The sequence below is a fragment of the Rhipicephalus sanguineus genome, chromosome 7 (genome assembly GCF_013339695.2).
Source record: "Rhipicephalus sanguineus isolate Rsan-2018 chromosome 7, BIME_Rsan_1.4, whole genome shotgun sequence".
NCBI lineage: Eukaryota > Metazoa > Arthropoda > Arachnida > Ixodida > Ixodidae > Rhipicephalus > Rhipicephalus sanguineus.
Window position 1 is genome coordinate 124,019,359 of NC_051182.1, and position 21,111 is coordinate 124,040,469.

Sequence of the window (21,111 nt, forward strand, 5' to 3'; positions counted from 1 at the left end):
TACAAAATTTTGAGCGCTGTTTCTAGCTTTATCTTCGCCCGTTTCCTACTACATCAATCCGGCGTGTTCTATCATGAAACGACATCGATTTGAGGGACGATTGAGTGTTGTAGAAAAGTGGTGACGAATATATGATCCCACATGTACTCAGGGCTTGCCAGACACTAACGAATTTTCATAAATTGTTTTTACTCGCCTTGGTCGTCGGTACGCTCGCGAAACTCGCGCCATCTGAGGAGCTCCTTGGGGACCTTAGCGTCCAACAGACTCTGGATTACATCTGGACGCGCCAGCTGCAAGAGAGATGCAAGCAAAACAATATATATATATATATATATATATATATATATATATATATATATATATATATATATATAGAGAGAGAGAGAGAGAGAGAAATACGGAAAGTAAGAAAGCCCCACAGATTATTCAAAGCAAAGCAGGCAATGGTACAATTCGCCCCGGTGCAAGTTCCAGCCCAATTATGATCACTTTCCAATACAAGGCTCCATTGATAAGTGTTACTTGTGAGAGATCCTACTATTGCGTGTAGGCCATATTACACGTCGTCCCGTATTTTAACATTAAGGCGAAAGCCATAGATGACTCCTCAAACGCCAAATTTGGTCATCCGCGTCGGCCTCCCGCGGCGTCGGTGAAGAGTGACGCAAAAAAATCATCATCACGTGATGACGTCACGATGACGTCACAAATAACCAATACTTTTGTTGCGGTATGTTGCGGTACAAAATATATATTTTAGCGAGGCCGAGGTACACATCAGCCCAAAGGAATACCAAAGAAAACGTCCAAGCTCTGAGTGCGCAAGTTTCATTGATTTTAATCGCTGACGTCGCCCCTCTTGTAAAAACATCTTGTCAGTTGTCTCCAATTGTTTCGCAAGAGTTAACATTTTGGTGGAGCTGCTGAGTACCGATCCCAGTTCACTTCTATATGATGAGTCACATCACTTTAATCAAATATGCCCATCCCTTTTTCAGCGCATGCGCCCGCATTTGCTCGACTCAGCAAGCTAGACTTACGCTTTGATCCTTCTCCCTGAGTACAACGATGGGTTCTGACTTCCGTGACAAGGCCGTAAGTGGTTCGCAGCCGAACTGCAGCTCCAGCATGCACGTCATGGCCAAGATGCTTTTGACCTCAGAAAAGAACTCTGCGTTAAGACAGATACGTGTAAAATGCAAAATCAATGTAAGTCCTCTTTTGCACATTTTCGTCCGCATTGCAGCAATGACATAAGAGAAGTACTTGCAGGAAACCCTTCGCGTGGAACAGTCTAATACCACAATAGTTGCCAACTCCTGGCGGCTATATAATTACTTAACTCACATTGTAACATTTACTGAACATGAAAGTGAACGAAAGACTGTGACCAAGGGTTCTTCTTTTGTCGAGTGGCTGCTTCTCAGGTTTAATTGATTCTTCGTCCAGTGTAACTACAAACACACAATGCGAAATTAACACACACTGAAACAGCAAGCAGCTTCCCAATGTTGGTCAAACACTAGTCTTCTCCAATCCTAAATGAGCCCTCAAGAGAAAGCTGTTCCCTCAGAGAGTAATTCTGCTTTCGCCAGATAATTGCGTTAAGGAGGACAGCCGAATGAAGTGCACAAAGTGTGCATGGGCAAGATTCGTTTCTTTCGTGCGTGTCCAGCGCCTCCTCTATAAAAAAAAGGTAGAGGAGGCGTTGACGTGTCCTACGGAGCAAGCACAAGAACAAGAACATTCCACGGCCTCTTCACTACCGAACAGTGATGTAGGCCAGAAAACAAGATGCACTTTGCAAAATCTTATTTCACGTAGTTCAGCGAATGAAAACGAAAATGTATTGCGACCAATACTGTATGGGAAAAATCACGCCATATCCACGAAGTGAACGATCATGAGTGGGCGAAGCTCGGGAAGTACTCCGGTAAACCGTCAATCCCCGTAAATTTTACCCACTCGATCATCATACAAAGACCTGACTCAAACGCGGGGGTCCTCAAATATGACGTTAAGCTCAGGGGAATCTTTGTTGTCGGCGCTGCCGTTTTGCCTTTCGAGGGCGAGAGCGCGTTCACGATCGTTTTCATCCATGGCAGAAAGAGAATGTGTGGTGGAACGCGCTTATTTTTCATGGTCATCAGTCGTCATCGTCATCTTTATCACATGGAGTAAAGACATGGCACTATGCGTGGCTACCTACTACTCCATACTACAAAGGAGGGACAGGCCCACACCCTGAGGAGCTTCGCCCCTAAAACATCGCCAATAAATGCGAATCTTGGCGTTCAGTGCATCAAATATTTTTTATACGCTTCCTAAAATCAGATAGCATACCTTTTGTTCACACTACTTTGTATGAAAAAAATATCGAAATAATACCTGCAAAGCTTTAAGTAGTTATGCCTAAGCAGCTATGCAATAGGCAATCTGCACACTAGCCACTAATACTTCCTGCTGCTCACTCTTAGAGTATGGGTAAAGGACACTCTGTGCAACAGAAGCACAAGTTTTTAATAAAACTGAGCAGCTTGCTGTCGTGTAATTTGCTTAAGAAGTCATGTCCACAAGCACGGAGGGAGGGTATGGAGTAGGGTCGATTAAAGACTCAGATTGCGGGTCCTAGCGGCAAGAGATCATTCAACAGTAACGTCTTCAATGCCCTGTGTCATGAACGCGATTCATACTTAATATAGTATTTGCTGGAGTTTCTTGTACTAAAGAAACGAAGAGACGCTGTATTGGAGGGCTCCGGAAGTTTCGACCACCCGGGGGTCTTTAACATGCACCTCAATCTGAACCTCCTTGATCTGAACACACGGGCCTCTAGCAATTTGCCTTCATCGAAATGGGGCCGCCTCGACCGGGATTTGATCCCGCGACCTTCGGGTCCGCAACCGAGAAGCATAGCCACAAGACCAACGTGGCGGGTGCGTGGATGTTTGGCCAGTAATATGGACAGAGTAGTGTAGTATTTAAGCATTTGTGGAAACGACGTCGGACGCTCTGTTTTAGTATTTTAGGTCGTTATTCAAATGTACCTGAGACTCAAAATTAGAACTAAGGAATGTCATGCGCATTTCCGAGAAACGAAGCATCGTCGGTACTATCAGCGACGGCTGCCAACGATCGACGCCTGTGTTTTGTTTAATATTTTCTGTATGGTAGAAAATGACAAAACATGTAGGGAACTCTCCAATGATCTGCAAAAACATGATCTCGCGAAGCTACGCAGACAGTGTGGTAAAACATTAAAGCGTCGAAAGGACAAAAATTGCCGCCGTGGTTTAGTTATGGTTATTAAGCCGTTAGCTCTTTCCGAACATCTTGCCAATGAAACATCATAAACTAAATTTGCAATAATACATAATAATGCCCGCAGTGCAGGTATCATGCGAGTAGATATGGTACGCTTAGCACAAATGATAAGCTTTACACAAACTCATTTAATTATTTTTCAGTGGCACTGGCACCACTGTTCGAAGAACGTCCGGTTGAGCACCTACTTCCGGTTTTGCGAAAATTGACAAAAAGTCTTCTAAGAAATAAAGCTGGTACGAAATGTACGGTTTTGGTTCAAGTTAAGCGTTATATTGGATACTTATGATAACAGAGCAGAGCCTTACATAAGATAAGCGCCAATTGACTGTTAGGATTATTAATGAGAATTAATCGAATGAGTTCGCTGAATGAGCAAACGGTTTCTTGAGAGCAGCTGGGAACGTAGCGGCACCTGGTGGAGGAGATATCAACCACGCGCTTCTTTCTACGAAGCCTCTGAGATCCACTTCGGCAGCGCGCGAAAGACAAAGTCAACCCATGAAATACACCAGGCCACACGAAGAATGGGTGCGAGTACCGCTACCAGACACCTAAGTGAAAGATTAGGGTCAGGTTTTCTCTTGGACACTCCTAATAGATAGAGTGTCATATGCAGAGACAGGGATTAAGTACCTGCTGTCTTTTGGGGCGCATATTTGTGTGATGCTCGCGTACTCACGGCCGATTCTCTGGTAAGCGCTTTCAACGATGTTGAGCATAAAGGACCTCGCCGAGTCGAAGTACTGGTCGTTGGGCTTGTGTTGCACGTCGAGGTAGAGACCGCACGCCGTCTCGGCCACCACGTCAAAAGTGAGAGAGCCAATGAGCGGGTAGATGTTGGCTTCTCCATCAGGCGCCTTCAGGCAACGTGCTTCAAGCAGATTTAGGAAGCGATCCACGGCCTTGGTCATCCCATACATCATCTGCATTGACAGCGAAGCTCTTCGTAAACGCAAGGAAAGAACGAAGGAAAACAGAGTTTCGCCGCAAGGACGACGCAATGAACGCGATAGCAACGAATCGGAATGTTGAACGAAGTAAGGCTAGGAGCGAACGACTTTAAAGCTCGGCCACGAGTAACTACGAAACGCCGGCGTAAGGGAATACGGCTGCTCCCGGGAGCCAAGGGGTTGTCATGTTCAAAGCTCAGTATTCAGTGAGAGCACAACACGTAGAAAGGTTTGCCGTCTGCTCATCTTGTGTTGATAAAGCGCGTGCGACCATGATCTTTTGATTTACAAAGGGAATCCCCGTCAAGTGAACAGTGCTTCACTTTTTGTTCGTGCCTCCTCCATTTTTTTGTGTGCGTACCAAGAAAAATAGAAAATTGAATTAAATCAAAGCTCGCAGTTTATGCACGAGAGAGGTAGCCTACACTCTCTCCAACCGGCACCCCCTTCATGCTCCTTCGCCCTATGTAGCCGGCTGGCACGTTTCATCTCTGTTTAAGCTGCACCCGTCGGTAGCCTTCGCAAGCTTTTAATCTCGCATAGATCGTACGACGCTCGCGGCGATGTTGTAGATTTGGACTTTATACGGAACATGACGGCGACGGCGAAAATTGCGCCTCGAGTGTCCTTACAAGTGCCACCACAATAAAAATATACACGTGCGATTACGTGAACACATGGGGTAACACAAGCTGTAAACGCGGACACCCCCTTACAAAGATAGGACATCCATTAGTTAAAGTTCAAGTTGCTTGCTCTTAAGTACAAAAAAATCAGCAAGCAAGAAGAGAACATGCTCAAAAATTGGCGACGTCGTAAAAACATAGGGGGCAGAATAAGCAGCTGACGATCCTGTCTCATCTCGTATTCTTGCGCTGCCGGTGTGTTGTGCCAAGATGCCCAAACTTGCATTCTTCTATTCAAGAGGACCAACAGAAGAAGCACGCACGCAACTACGAGCCGAAGCACACACACCCTTAACAAACACAAAGCAACTACAAGCACTAAACAACCACATGCCCTCATGAGGGAGGAAAACGGTGATCACCCTCAACTTGCTTGTTGCATGATGGCGCAACGATATCTAGCTTGAGACAGCGCACGCGTTGAAACCAGCAACAAGGAAAGACATACACCAGCACTTCCACGCACGCAAACTCAAGGAAAAATGCAAACTCCTCAGAGACACAGTACAGTCACTAGAGCAAGTTTAAGTTGTTTCGATGCAGGAAACCACGAGGTCAGACACCTGCGCGTAAACACCCAGAAACAAGAGAGCCCGCACATTTAAACGAATCCAAACGAAAACGCATAGCAACACACCGGCACACTCCATAAGCACAAAACAGGCGTATGCCTAGGTTGTTTATTGTACGAGAGGGCTGTGCTTTCGTTACTGTGTAAAGAAAAGACCGCGCACCTCTCCGCAGAAGTATTAAAAAAAGCGTCCGTATACCACACACCTTTATGCGAATGTACCGACCTCGTTAACGAATCAGAAACAAATTCGGGCAGCTACACTCTAGTGGCGCGTAGACAGAGGAATCAGTGGAGCTCGGGGCACTCTACCCTCCTTTCCTTCCTCCCCAACCTCGCTACTCTTTCCCACTACTTGATATACATGCTATCCATGGCTCTCATATGCTCACCCTTCCCTTCCCTCTTTTCCTCTTCCTCCCTTCACTTCCCTGTTCCACTCATTCATCTACTATACTATACGTGAGTATTGTATTCGTCAACCACTCCCCTCCTGCTCTGCCTACAGCACACCCTCACTTTCATTTCCCACCTTCTTTCGATACTACGATACGCACGGCTATGGTATGCGTTCTCTCTCTCTCTTTTTTTTTATTTCTCTATCTTCCTATCTTCAATTCTCTTTTTGTCTTGCTCTATGTTTTTTCTATCACTTTTTGTGTATGCTTCTGTCTATCTCTTTCTCGCTCTGCGTGGTTTTTTCTCCGTCTTTCTATCTTTTTAAATCTGTCTTCAATTTCTCTCTATAACTCCCTTTCTCTATCTTTTTATGTGTCTACTCGCTCTCGCCCATCATAGTTGCATCCCATACAGGAAACATAGGCGCACGTGTTGTTGCGGGAGCAAAGCATACCTCGCTCTCTTACAAATATAGGTCTACAAGAAACATGATGTTTTATCAAGAACACGCCTACAGTCATCAACTAAACAGGGAATCTCGCACGTGTTATCCAGCAATGCCAAATCATACAGAAAACCCAGTAAATCAAATATACAATCGAAATTACAACACATCACGCACGCCCATCTGACGAATATACGGAACGCACGCGAAATGACGCAACCATGCCGGCTGCGCAAAAATAATAACCTTAATCTGTCGAGTGGAAGGAGTGAAGAAAGCCGGCCATTTTCAGTAGTCCCCTACATTCACGGAGTGTCCCACCGCTTCAAAAGAGTGGCGGCGCGCTTTAATGTCAACGTGGTGTTCTCAGCCAAAAATAAGCTGAAGGGGATTTGCCCGAGGCTGCAACATCGTGAGAGAAAGGAAGCGGATGCAAAAGGCGAGTGCACCATGAAACATGGCATGCAGTTCGTGTCATGTGTAAAAGGGGTGGTGTACGAGATCCCCTTCTCGTGCGGTCACGTTTACGTAGGCCAAACTGGCCGTTGTCTCAACATTCGTCTGCGGGAGCACCACAGCTCGTTGAAAGGTGCGCCGTCGACCCATTTGGCCTTGCATAGCCGTCATGTGGCTGCAGTCCGATGTGGAAAGAAACCTCTGTGCTATTTCGTCACAGGGAGAGAGTAACCCGCGAAATAACTGAGGCTTACGTTATCGAAAGACAAGGCTCGAAGTGCGTGAGCCAACCATCACTGCTCCTTCATCAAAAAGAATTTTCGTTTCTTAGCATGCCTTCGTAGGGCCGCACTCGACAGATTAAGGTTATTATTTTTGCGCAGCCGGCATGGTTGCGTCATTTCGCGTGCGTTCCGTATATTCGTCAGATGGGCGTGCGTGATGTGTTGTAATTTCGATTGTATATTTGATTTACTGGGTTTTCTGTATGATTTGGCATTGCTGGATAACACGTGCGAGATTCCCTGTTTAGTTGATGACTGTAGGCGTGTTCTTGAAGAAGATCAAGAAGAGACGAAGTGGAATAAGAGGCTGATGAAAGCGCGGGCCGGTTCATGATGATGAAAGTTTCTGTTCGCACTACCCGGCGCAACGAAGAGCTTAAGCAGCTCTGCTGTTAAAAGAAAGGTTGCCACATTGCAAACCTATTGCATTTTGATTGATTGATTGATTGATTGATTGATTGATTGATTGATTGATTGATTGATTGATTGATTGATTGATTGATTGATTGATTGATTGATTGAGTGAGTGAGTGAGTGAGTGAGTGAGTGAGTGAGTGAGTGAGTGAGTGAGTGATGCAACCACGAAAGAACGAATGCTAGCCTTGTAGCAAGAAAATTACGGTTGTGATGCCGGTTCTGTCGGCAATTACTTCCACAATCTCGCTTCGGCACGCGAACACAAAAAGAACCCATAATTAGTACAGACGTTTGACAGAACTAGATTGCCCGGAGCTGTTGACAGCAGCGCGCATACAATGATTTGTTAAGCAATAGTTCACTGAGAAATATAAGACAATTTCGCGCATATTTTATCATTGACACACGATACGATATACAAGACCACAATCATTAAGGTTCGATATATTTTGCATTGGCGTAAAATAAATCCACGATAATCCGTTTTCTTTCAGCTTAGCTAGCTCGAAACGCAGTGTTTTGGCCGATATCAATATGCGATGAGTTAATGGAGTACAGAGGTCTACACGCTTGTCTAGGACGCTGGAACGACGCGCTACGATGCGTTCCAGCACGCTCTGACGCCACGTATACCCACAAGAAGAAGATTGAGATAGGTGGCACTTGAGCATTCGTTCTTATAACGGCCATGCCTGCCATAATTCGGGCTCTTTCAACCCAACTGTAATCGGCAAAAGTCGTAAGTGCAGTCCGGAGAGCACCGTTCCAGTGTCCTAGACAAGTGTGTTGACCTCTGCACTATTCATGACCTCTGTATGTATTCATGAATAGTAATCGCGTACGCAGTATGGCAATGCATAAAGCCAATTTAGAGAACCACGTCAGCCCAAACAGCAAATATGCTGTCTTAGACAAATACGAACACACGCCGTCCACCACGGTGGTATAGGGGTTACGGTGCTCGGCTGCTGATGGTCCCAGCCGCTATGGTCGAAATTCGACAGAAGCGAAGGACTAGAGGTCTGTGAACTGTGTGACGTGAGTGTGCGTTACGCAACGGCCGCTGGTCTAAATTTCCGGAGCCCTCCACCAGGGCGTGCCTCATGATCACATGGTGGTTTCAACACCGTAACACAAATTGCTATCACAATAACACGCTATCACCAAGAGATATGAAACAGACCGGCATACAGATACAACATGAAACAGCACGAAAGATAAGCACACAAGAAAACACGGGATCAGCACTGGTATTGTGTGTGCATTGGTGTTGTGTGCATGTTTTCTTGCGGCCTCGTCTTTGGTACTGTTTAAGTTAGTCAAGGTGAAGGCAGAAACACACAGAGAGTATGTACAAACGCGCAAATGCATTAACTTACCAGTCGCATCTTGGATGCCGTGAATGCCGCAGACACAGATCGCCTGGAAAATCTCCATCGATCGCCTACGGCGAAGGACATGGCATGCCGCACGTACTGGTTCCCATTCATCGTGGCCCATACCTCCTGCGTTTGACAGTTTTGTGTGTGAAAAGGCAGTTCTCAAAATTCAAAATGCGAACCAAAGGGTGGACATCACGGAAAAGACTTGCAATGAGAAAGTCGTAAGGCGCAATCTTACGTTGAGTTGATTTGGTCTGTTTTGCGCTGTTTTGGTGCACCCCCGAGAAAAAAAGAAAGCGTATGCGTTCCTCTTTTCGGTAAGTGCTGACATGCTACGCATGTGACCCTCTTTTAAGAGATATGTGAACTTTCTTTTGAGTCCCACGACTCTGTGATAAGAGTATGGTGGCCTCAGGGTGATCTCAGGAAGTCAGGACTAACAAAAAAAGAGTGAAAAGACTCTTGTTTCTTCTTTTTTTCTCAGTGTACATGCTGTAATGTACATGGCGAGACATATATCTTCAGTCGCTTTTGCACCACTAAACCTAACTTTGTCTAATTAACTAAAAACCTAACTTTAACTAACAAACTATGTAACTAACAAGGAAATGAAGTTTTGCCTTAACTCTGACGTCAAACTGAAGCAAAGCAATTATGGTTAAGACGCAAAATTTTAAGTAACGTCACTTTTACTCTTTGTGTATTCTGAAAGAGTAATCAACCCTTGTTCGCCTTTTAGAAAAAAAAACTGTAAATTCACAAAACTGAACTTCGCAGAGCATAACGTGATTTAGTGATCGCGATAAACGAATGTATGTCTTTTTTCTTCCCCTAGCAAACTCTGCAAAGAAATCAATCAGTGTCGACAAATTAGTTCCCAGGAATATATTTCACTTTCATCGCCGTAGTGTGCCATGCTAATGCCTTCGCGATGTTGATTTCAGCGGGGCTAATTTTCTTCGGAAGTGCAATCGCCCGGAATTAAAATGAGACTGGCGGTTTCAATTTTCGTTTTGAGTGTCATCATATCCGTAACGGCGCAACGCCGTTCGCGTCCGCGATAATAAAACAGCGCCGTCCCGCTTTTAGCCAGTGTTTTTATGCTCTTCTTCGGGCTCGGTGAACAATACGAAACTTACGTACTGATTTTCTTTTTTTTTTTGTTCACAGAGCGCCAGAACGGGGGTTGCGTTGCGAAGTGGCAGCTGTGTCAAAACTTAGTCTGTTAAAGTTATCGTTTCAAACTGTTTGATGAGTTCCTTCGAAGTGTTTTCCTTTTGTCATTTTGGAGTAGTTTTAACGAAGTGTCTCTCTTTTTTTTCCGTTGTATTACTTACGCGTCCGGCCGACGTCCTTAACAGGTGCCAAGGTCTTGCATATGCACAGTTAATACAACAGTTTGAGTTAGACGTTCGCAACAGTTCTGCATTCAGCACAGGCCGCCATTGAAAATGTTCGGCGGCCTGCATCTGCAGAGCTATTGCGGAGGTCCAAATAAACAGCCAACGTCTGTTGTTGCCTATTAGACAAGATCAGTGCGCATGAGCAGAAACCCCGGGCATGCGCGCTGTGCCAAACGCGGCGGTCTTACGGAGCAAGGTGGCTGCTTTAGCTAGTTGGTACTACATTCTAAAAGGCAAAAAGCCTTTTTTTTGTGCACGAAATGTCTGCGGGAAAAACCAGATATAGGAGAGAGCGCACAGTCCGCGAAGTGCGCTCTGTCCAATCTGAATTTTTCCCGCAAAAGTTTAGTGCACAAAAAAAAAGGTTTTTCATTTTAGAAAGTATCTTTCGGACGCAACTTGCGCAGTTCTAAAGCTTCTTCTAAAACTTACGCAGTTCCAGTGTTGCAGTATTAAGAAACGTTCTGTTTTCGTTTGACGCACACTCACCCCACGATTCGTGAAGAGAGCGAAGTCTGTGATGAAGACGCGCCGAATTAGTTCCAGGTCCTTCACCATCAGAAAGGGCGCGTCGCCGTTGTAGATCCTGCGGCGGTCGGAAGAAGACATCATTTTTCACTTAGCCATTTGGCCTTGAAAAAAAAACAACTAAGAATTGAAACCCGTTCTACTACTTTGAAGATGAAAGCCAGCGGCTGCATGTTCTGTGGCAGCGGCTTCACGTCGTTTTCGCGCCCTATTTGCGCTTCTTTGCTCGCTGGCGCTCCTTCAATTCCCGTCCTGCTACTCCCGAGCGAGGCATACACATGCCCGAGTCCCATGGCCGTCCAAAGGCAAAGCGCGCAAGCGCTGATAACAGCCCTTGCGCAATCTCTACGTCACTAGACCAAGGGGCTGTAATAGGAAGTGCCGCCGCCGAGTATCGCAACATTTACGAAAGAGGAATCGTTGGTGGCGAACATGGTTCGACGAGAGCGAAGAGAGCCTGTGGCAAGGGGCGAGGGGTGCCGGAAAATGTTATTGCACGTGTCTTTCGTGTGCGGAGGTGATCCGCCAGGACCCAGCCAAGTACATGTTCTTTGAAAAATAAAAAAAAAAGAAACGTAACAAAGCGAGCACTGCAATGGCCTTGTCGTTTCTCCAGTCGGCCAAAACAAACTGCTATAGCATGGCGACCGGTAGTACGGGATAGGAGGACCTTTCTTAAAGGTAGCCGTCCATGCTACTTATAGTATAAGCTGGCCACATCTTAAGAAGGTAGGAGAGACCCTGCCCAGATGACCGAAGCGCGGCAGCTGATTGGCTCCGCGACTAAATAAATAATCCAGCTCATGTTATCGGTAAAGTTTTCCGTTGGCAGGATCACCACCCGTCCGGTTCATGACGTCAGTATATACTCCATGCCCATTGGTGCAATCTTGTATGCATTCGGCCTTCAGGTGGAGAAGCCGCTTTCTTCTAAAGTTGTGTTTCACTATGGTGGATTTTACGCGATATTTTATTGCTAATTACGACAGTTTCGTGTGATGCGGACAGTACAGCTGGTGCACTTAAGGCAAGTGTCTTGACATCCGTAAACGCCTACAAGCGCATGCGTAATGCCCACCACCACAATAATAATAATAATAATAATAATAATAATAATAATAATAATAATAATAATAATAATAATAATAATAATAATAATAATAATAATAATAATAATAATAATAATAATAATAATAATAATAATAATAGTGTTTATTGGACGGCGCTCTGTGACAATGCGCTGTGGCGACAGTCAAGGCTGAGCACGGACTCCCAGCATGAGCGGCGCTTCAGAAAGAATTATAGTGTTCCAAGGCTTCGCTACAAAAATAATAATTATTGGAGCCTTACGTCCGAAAACCACTGATATAATTATGAGGGACGCCATAGTGGAGGTCTCCGGAAATTTCGATCACCACGGGTTTTTTAACGCGTACCTAAATCTAAGCACACGGGGCGCTAGCATTCTGCCTCGATCGAAGTGCGGCCGCCACGGCCGGTATTCGATCCCGCGACCTTCGGGACAGCAGTCAAGCACTATAGCCAGCGTACACTGACAAGGGGGCGCTGCGCAGTTCTCCTTGGGCGGCCCAGTATCGCTAACATAGGCCGCTAGGGCCAAAGAAAAAGATGAGACGTGTGTAGGCGTCTCCCTTTTATGACGGTTATTGGTCACCTGTTTATGGTGGGGAGAGACACACGCGTCGCTTTCGCATATTATCCAACCACCGCTCAATACTGCTTCGTCTGTCCGCTAGTGGCGGAACACTCCACTGCACGTTGCCTATAACCACTAGACCGACTAGACTACCGCGACGGGTGAGAAAAGATACAGGCTACATTCATGAATACATGTCTCGACTGACCTTCGCTTCTTCAAGTGGCCGTGCCGACTGGTTTTCTTCTAGAAACGTTATTTTTCTCCGCTCATTTTAAATACTAGGCATATCGCAAAATAAAACCTATCGTTCCTGCTAAAAATATTTTTTTTTGTCAATAGGCAGGCCTCAGAATATGTGACAAAATTTCGAACGTTCAAGTGTTCGGTCAAAAACCAGCGAGCCTAACATGAATCTGCATGCTAAAATGAACTATCTTAAACACGCCTAATCGCTTGTCCTTACTCAAACTAGCAGTTACGTGAGCGAATAAAAGCAATGAGCCAAGCTCCTTAGAAGTAGGACGCAAATGACTATGCGCCTGATCTCGCAAAGCGTTGCTTCGGGCTAGTTGGTAACCCATAATTACACGATTTATAGCGCGGAACTTCCACATAAGGGACAAGAAACACGACAAGCAAAAGCGCTTACTTCCAACTAAGGTTTAATATCGGCGCTCGGATATATATACAGTGAAAGAAAAGAAGAAACAACTGCACCCACTCATCTGATCAAAACCACACGTGTTCGTTATATTGCATCTTTACCAGCTGCCATCAACGAAACGTATTTCTCTTTCATGAAGGCAGTAGGGTGGGAGCGGTTGGGCGGAGCGTCTGCTGCACTCGGTGGCGGGAACGACTGAGCGTGCGGCGCGCGCAGCGCAGGGAGAGGTGTGCGAGCGGTGATGCGGCGGGGAGCTTCTACGGCGGTGACGGGACATCGCGCGCGGCCTTCGGCGCGCGGAGCGTTCCATTGTCTTTGCGCAGGCGCCGGGTGGGGAAAGCGTCTGCTACTACCTTTCGACAAAGCGCCCGTAGTGCTCTAGAATTATGGCTGTCATTTCACAATCCACGCTAAAGGTTGTGAAAGTGAAGACGACTATTATAACCAGTTGTGCACAGAGTTATTCCTTTTAACCTCGAATTTCCGGTGCGCTAGAACCAAACCGCTGAAGGCCTAAACATTTCCTCTTAAATCACCGGCCACTGCAACTTAAAGCGATGCTGAAGGGAAGGGAGCTTCAACGACGACTCGTGGTGCGAGCCTGAGGAGGTTCGTTCCTAAATATTTATTGTTTGCTCATGCAGTTGCATATAGCTCGTCTATATCAGAGTGCGTCGCACTAGGAATCGTTCACCGTTTTTAGGGGCGAAGCTCCTTAAAGCGGCACCCGTTCGTCCCTCGTAGTTGTCGTAGTCGTAGTGCGTAACCAGTCGTAACGCTAGTACCAGATCTTGACCTCCAAGGTGGTGCCGGTGGGAGATTTTTCCTGTGCGTTGTTGAACAATAAAAAAATTCGCAGCGTGCGCGTTAACTAAAAGCCGAATTCTTCTGTCTCTCATTCCCCATTAGCAGCCATTGGCATGTTCCAGTAGGAAACGTTAGTAGAAGTAGAAGTGTAAGTGTTAGCTAAAAGCCGACTTCTTCTGTCTCTCAATCCCATTAGCAGCCATTGTTTACCTCCAAGGTAGTGCCTGGTGAGATTTCTTCTGTGCGTGATTAAACAATAAAAATTTTGTTCAAAACGCCGTTGATTGATGAAATAAACCAACGAAAGACGCCAGATGTTTTCTAAATGCAAAATGAAAGAACGCCAGATGTTCCTAAAGCAAAACGAAAAGACGCCAGCTGCATAACGAAAGACGCCAGATGTTTTCTAAAGCAATGCTTTTCTAAACAATGAAAATTCACAGCGTACATGTAAAATTAAAGTGAGCTGCAAGTCGTCATAACTCATCGAACCTTTAGTAAAAACGCGCCCGATCTCACGTCGGTGATGATGTACTGGGCAGAATTCACGGAAGATTCACGGTTTACCGATGAACCTCCGCAGCTTCGCCCACTCATCATCATTCACTCCGTAGATATGCTGTGATTTTTTCTAAGTTCTAAAAACATTGGTTGGAACGGTGCTCATGAACTACGTGTAGGACTGAATAGAAGAACACCGTCCAGCTCTTCCATAGTAGGGAACGCAGTTCTCAGAATCGATTACATTTCTCAAGCGAAGCTTGTCATAAGTCACATATTTCGGGGGTAACCGGCAGTGGCGTTGTACGAGTGAAACCCGGCGCCGGCGAGTACACCGAAATGCGGCCTTCAAATGTGCGACGGTCATGCGCCTATTTGTACGCGCCGTTTTCCAATAAATGATGCTCCCTCGATGGCGGGCTTGTCGGCGATGAGCCGTTTCTGATATGGCAGTTTGATCTTTTATCGAGATGACAATTTGTCTTTTCACGTTGCCGCATTTCATTCTTGCCTGGATATAAACGCATGACCGCCGTTCTTGCCTGTAGCAAATGGAGTGTTTATTTATTTATTTAATGTACCTCAAAGGCCTCCCAACAGAGGGCTTTACAGAGGGCGCCACTAAGCACGTGGATGACGGTCCATTTCTCGGCATGCTGAAACAGTTAGGAGGGAGCATTGCGCAATGCGAAATAAATAAATAAATAAATAAATAAATAAATAAATAAATAACTAAATAAATAAATAAATAAATAAATAAATAAACGAAGGAAGGAAGGAAGGAAGGAAGGAAAAGAAGTATGTCAGGCGCCCACACGCCAAGTTTCGTTTTGTCCCATTTTTCCATAGGCTACGGGCACCTCATTTTTTAAGCGCGAAGCTCTCAAAGCCCGAGGTAAGGCGTCAGGTATCCGCAAAAAACCCTCCGCGCCGTTGCTTATCAATAACCAAGCCACAGCTGCGCCCCGCCTGGGTTTAACCTCGTCTCGCCTAGCCGCGCATGCGCCGAGGAGCAGCCGCCGCACCGAGTGTGCCCGGCGTGGTGTGAGCCGTGCACGAGTGGCGAAAGGTCCGCGCTTCTAGAGGGGATGCCACAGTCAGGTTTGCACGTTCGTATATTTGGGTGCAGCGCGAGGAACGACGAAGACGGAATAGAACAGAAGGGACACGTACGGGCCCACGAGCGCTGACTCGCTACTGAAAAGATTTATTTGAAGAACACATGGATGTGAAAGCAATAAAAAAGGTATCAGCATTGCGCAGAAGTGTAAAAACAATGGAAAGAGTAAACATAGCCTATCACCTAAGTACCAACTAGCCCAACTTTTAATACTATTGCACGTTACTCTCTGACGCCGGTGTTTGGACATTCTTGCATGGTCTGTGACAGGCTGCCCTGTCTGAAATTCTGATGACACGTATACACATATCCAATGATCTCGTATGATCATACGCGAACACATATAATTCATATGTGTTGATACGAGATTATTGGATACGAGGCATATCTGTCATATGATATGGGGTTATACTGGGGATATATATGGGGATATGGGGGGGGGGGGGTTATACTGTACTCTGTCTACGCCAAGGAAAGACCCAGCATCAGCCCGCTCTCCCACAGTAAAGCACTTGGTACTTTAAATCGTCACTGTTCTTCGAAACAAAATATCAACATTTTTGCAAGTGTTCGAACTCGGCACAGCTTTCCCATGGCAGGACACTTACTAGCTCCCATGGTAGTGTACTTGGCACTCCGAATCATTCCAGTTTTGTTCAAGACACGCAGTACACATGTGCAGCAACAGATGCCAACTGATGTGTGTGCATGCGGAAATTCCGCCTGTTTCTGGTTTTCTTTTTGTGTTTTTCGTTTTGGCTGCAGGTGATCCGTAGCTTATTTCCGTAGCCCAGTCTCGGAACTTCCGGTCACCGTCACATGCGGGAGAGTCACGATACCTGGCCAGAAACGTCGTCTGTGACGTCATACCACACCCCAAAATTTGAATGCAAAGGAAAGGTCCTGTCTGGCGTTGCACAAGTGTCGCTATTCTGTCGGTGTCAGTGGTTGGACCATACCACTGCGGGGGCCAATAACCTACGCCGTGACGCTTCGCGGTTGTCACTATCTTGCCAGCACCACCACTGCCAGTGTAGTTAGCAACGTGCCGTTCTACCAGTGACGTCACACGTGAACACGTGACGTTCCTCCTCAGGTCGCGTGGCCCTCCCGGATGTGACGGCCACCGGAAGTGTCGCTCCTGCGCTCATCATGGCACGGAAAAGCGCCGCAGCAACCAAATTGTTCGGAGGAATACTGTTCGGACGTCGCTCTTAATGACATTCTACCACGTAATTCTGGTAATTTGAAAGAGAGAGAAAAATGCAAAGGAAAGACAGGAAGGTTAACCAAGTTGCACTCGGTTTCCTACCCTACATAGGGGGAGGGGGAAAGGAAGGCAAAAAATAGAGAAAGGAGGAACGAAAGAAAGGTAGTTTGCGAATACCTCTTTATTACGGGCTAACTTGTGCCCGAAAATGAATTCAAGGATAGGCGCAGCGTTCTTCGTCAGAGGTCAAGAATCCAAGCATTCCCTCGAGTGACGCTTCACCTCTTTTTCCCTTTGCAGAATCGCGCGTAGCGAAAGCGAGTGACGTCACGGCCTTTTAGTGTTTATCAGTGCGGCTTTTTTCTCGCGGTGTGCGCATGAACCTGTGCGCGTAGTTTAAAGATGGTGTCAGTCTTGCATCAATATTTGCTCCGTTCAAAAAAAGAAAAATCGCGCGTAGCATCCCGCTCTCTCTGCGAAAAGAGGCACGAACAACGGGAGCTTGCGACAAAGAGGATACTGATCCAATTTCTTCGTGCGCAATTCAAAACCATTCTCGTCAACCGCGATATTTCGAGGCTCAAGAATGTTGCAATTAGGAAGAAACGGTAGCGTGCTTACCCGTACATGTCGCCGTATTTCTTCGACCATTCATCCATGACTCTCACTGTGTCCTGGTGGCGTTCAAAGAAAAGGAGGCAACATTTTTTAATCAATCAATCAATCAATCAATCAATCAATCAATCAATCAATCAATCAATCAATCAATCAATCAATCAATCAATCTATCTATCTATCTATCTATCTATCTATCTATCTATCTATCTATCTATCTATCTATCTATCTATCTATCTATCTATGTCAGTTTGGTCAAGAAAGAACACACTTATAAAGCATTGCGGTATCAGAGATCGTGATGTAATCTTAGTGCATTTTACCCGTGCTTTCTGTAACCGTCGAATGTGATTAGGTCTCATTACGCATTTTGCTCCCTCCCCCTCCCATTCCTCTTTCTTTCTTTCTTTCTTTCTTTCTTTCTTTCTTTCTTTCTTTCTTTCTTTCTTTCTTTCTTTCTTTCCTTCTTTCTTTCTTTCTTTCTTTCTTTCTTTCATTCCTTCTTTCTTCTTTCTTTCTTTCTTTCTTTCTTTTAAGACAGATTCTGTTACCTGAAAGAAGCGACGTAGAGTTATGTATAAGATGCTGATTGGCCTTCGAGAAACGGGACTGATCAACGCATCAGGGGTGCAGCCAAGGGGCAGGGGGGGGTTCACTCGCCCCCTCTCCGAAAGTTTTCAGTTTTGCTTGCGTGTATATGCGCGCACACATACAAACGCACGCACGAACATACACAAAGTACGGTAGAACCCCCTGCCGAAAAAAATTTCTGCCTACGCCCCTGCAACGCATGATATGCTCAGGCGGAAATCATTTCCAGCTATGCTTGCCAGCCTAAACCATCCGTCCACCCCATTCTGCTACGCAGCCTACACCACCATCACCGCGAATTGTATACGGCATTGAGGCGGTTGGGCTTCACTCACGTGATTCCACAATTGGTCGAAGTTTCCGGTAATCAAGTGCGGCTCAGGACCAGGGATTCCCATCCGCTTGAATAGGCTAAGTTTCCACAGACGCCATCTGCGTATCCGCAACAAGTACTGATGACGCCAAACAAAAATATGTGACGTTTGCAGTTGGGCTAGTGTTGAAGAGAAAAATTACGGCAGCTTTGCACTAGTGGTGCCAAGACTGAAAGTAGAGCGCAGCTGGGTGGCCTTCCGTGTTTCGCCTTATCTTTTTCGTTCTTTCTTCTCTTTCTTTATCTTTTTCCCGGTTTCGTGTATCTGTCTTTTTTGTATCTGTTTCTATTTCTTTCTTTCTCTCTCTATTTCTTTCTGTATCTCTGTTTCTATCTTTATTTCTCTTTCTTCCCTTTCTCTCTCTCTCTCTACTTCGTTCTATCTCTTTCTTTGTTTCTCTTTATTTCTCTCTCTGTATTTTTGTGTCTGTTTCTTTCCATGTCTTTCTCTCTCTTTCTATGTCTTTCTCTGTCTTTATATCAGTTTATGTCTTTGTTCTCTTTATTTCTCTCTATTTTTATCTTTCTCTTTCTTTCTTTCTTTCTTTCTTTCTTTCTTTCTTTCTTTCTTTCTCTATCTCTCCCTTTCACGTTCTCCACTTCACTGAGCTGAGAGAGAGAGAATAAGAATAAAAGAAAGGCGGGGAGGTTAACCAGGGCTGAGCCCGGTAGGCTACCCTGCACTGTGGAAGGGGGAGAGGGGCAAGGAAAGTTAGAGAGGAGGAGGAGAGAAAAGTCACTGTTTCAGCCGGCGTAACAGTTACGCGTTTGACATCACAAACGGCGAATCAGTTCGGTATCCTTGAGAAAACGCAACAGCACTTTCGTTGCCTTTCGGAACTGCGATGGGCAGCCCCGTGGTCCCAATACCTTCTCGACAGTGAAAGCGCTTCCGTCCAGTTGATTTAGTGCAGTGCTGAGGTGAAGCCTCTCGTTTGCGTATGTCGGGCAGTAACACATAAGGTGCTCAATAGTTTCATCAACGGCGCAGTCGTTGCACTCGGCGTTGTCGGCCATCTCTATCTTGAAGGAGTAGGCGTTGGCGAATGCTACACCCAGACGCAGACGGCACAACACTGTATCTTCCTCCCGGGAAAGACCAGATAATAGCCGCAGCCGTAGAGATGGGTCTCGAGAGAATACAGTCGATGGTGTGTGAACTGTGGTGTTTGCCACTTTTGCAGTGTTCATGTTCTGCGCGAGCTTACTTAGGAATCGATCCGCGTCAATCCTGGATAACGGTATAGCAACAAGGTTTGTCTCTACATGTGCTTTTCTGGCAGCTTCATCGTCAAGGTCGTTGTTGGAGATACCGCAATGACTTCGTTTTCATGTAACGCTAGCACCTGCTGTATTCCGTAGTGAGGCTTGCCCAATTCCTGGGGCGCATACCCACCTGGAGAGTTTCTTTGCAACGCCGCACAAACAACGGCAAGCTACAGCAGCCACGCTCTTAAAAAGTATGCACAAACCATTCATGATGAATGTCATCGCAATCCAATAGGTGGACTTGTATAGAAAGGGCAGAGAGTTGAGCTAATTGGTTGGTAATAATGGTGGAAGAAAGTAAGCCGGGCACATTGTCATTTCAAGTGCGCGCACAGGAAAGGCGAAGCGAGCGTCACGAACGCATGCCAGGTGTTTTCGTTGACTGGCTCTCTTCTCTTGCGTCCGTGTTTGCATGCCTTACATTTAACTGCGATGGCTTTTTAGATTTAGTTATTATTAATACGATATGAGGAAATGTGGGCGCACAAATAAGGCGCCGGCTACATCTTGGCTCTTCACGAAATCGAACGTAAAAGTCACGACTTTCTCTCGCGATCACAAGGAGTAACAGAACAGGGCCATAAAAAGTGTCATAAAAACGTCTCACAGTACCATCAGAACATATGATTTATGGGTTGCACATAAATTCAATGCGCGGGTCCATATCGTTTAAATGGAAGCTCTTAAGAATAAATGACGCTCTTCAAGGTGCATGTTAAGCTGCAGTAAGGATGCTTAGCCAGGGTTTGTTCTTTCGCTGCGCAATTCCTTAAAGAAAGAAAAACGTGTACCAGCCCGTGAAGGATCGCTCTACAGCCTTAACCTACTGAATCATGAACGCCTGAAAGAGACGTGCCGCACTGTCGAAAGGATTGCTCCAGTGACAGCCATTGTTAAATCAGTGTAAACTAGTTTTGCCTTGGCTCCTACGCAGTGACAGAGACCACATCATCATCATCATCATCATTACAATCATCATCAGTTCCTTCTAATGATTCAACGGTTTGTTTGTAGATCAACCACGTTGAAAACGTAACTCGTTGCTATCAGGGAAGTGTAACGCGTTTCTTCAAAGCTTCCCCACGAAATATTGAGTCTTTTTAGATGCGAAGCAGCTTTTGCGCTGGGCTTTGTCCGTAGTTCCATTGGCTACCGTCCGCTTTCTAAAACCTACCATAGCCATCTGTAACATAGCTCGCGCGACCTCGCGCCAAGGAGAAGTCTTCTTGTTCTTGTTCTTCGACCGCCTTGATGATGATATGTGCTGAGTACTTTAGGGGCCCGGGCTGCCGTAGGCTGTTCTAGCTTGGCGTAACGCAGACAAAACCACGTGTACTGGCACGCGCTAGCACGTTCTGGACTGTGTAAGGGGCTCGGTAAGACGCTGTGGCCTCTCCCTCTTACGCTCTCTCAGCAATCATGTGATGGCGTCGGCAAACGAGATTCTGC

General features: G+C 45.9%; 1 protein-coding gene across 1 annotated transcript; it reads right to left on the reverse strand.

Annotated features, from left to right (window-relative positions):
• Positions 1–188: 188 nt before the first annotated feature.
• Positions 189–18,449, reverse strand: LOC125756144 (cytochrome P450 3A43-like). The gene is made up of 7 exons (XM_049417483.1): positions 18,356–18,449; positions 17,435–17,487; positions 10,813–10,909; positions 8,918–9,043; positions 4,010–4,253; positions 1,044–1,174; positions 189–293 (listed from the first exon to the last, which is right to left on the reverse strand). The coding sequence occupies exons 1-7, from the start codon at positions 18,416–18,418 to the stop codon at positions 189–191; spliced, it is 819 nt and encodes a 272-aa protein (XP_049273440.1). The 5' UTR covers positions 18,419–18,449.
• Positions 18,450–21,111: the final 2,662 nt, after the last annotated feature.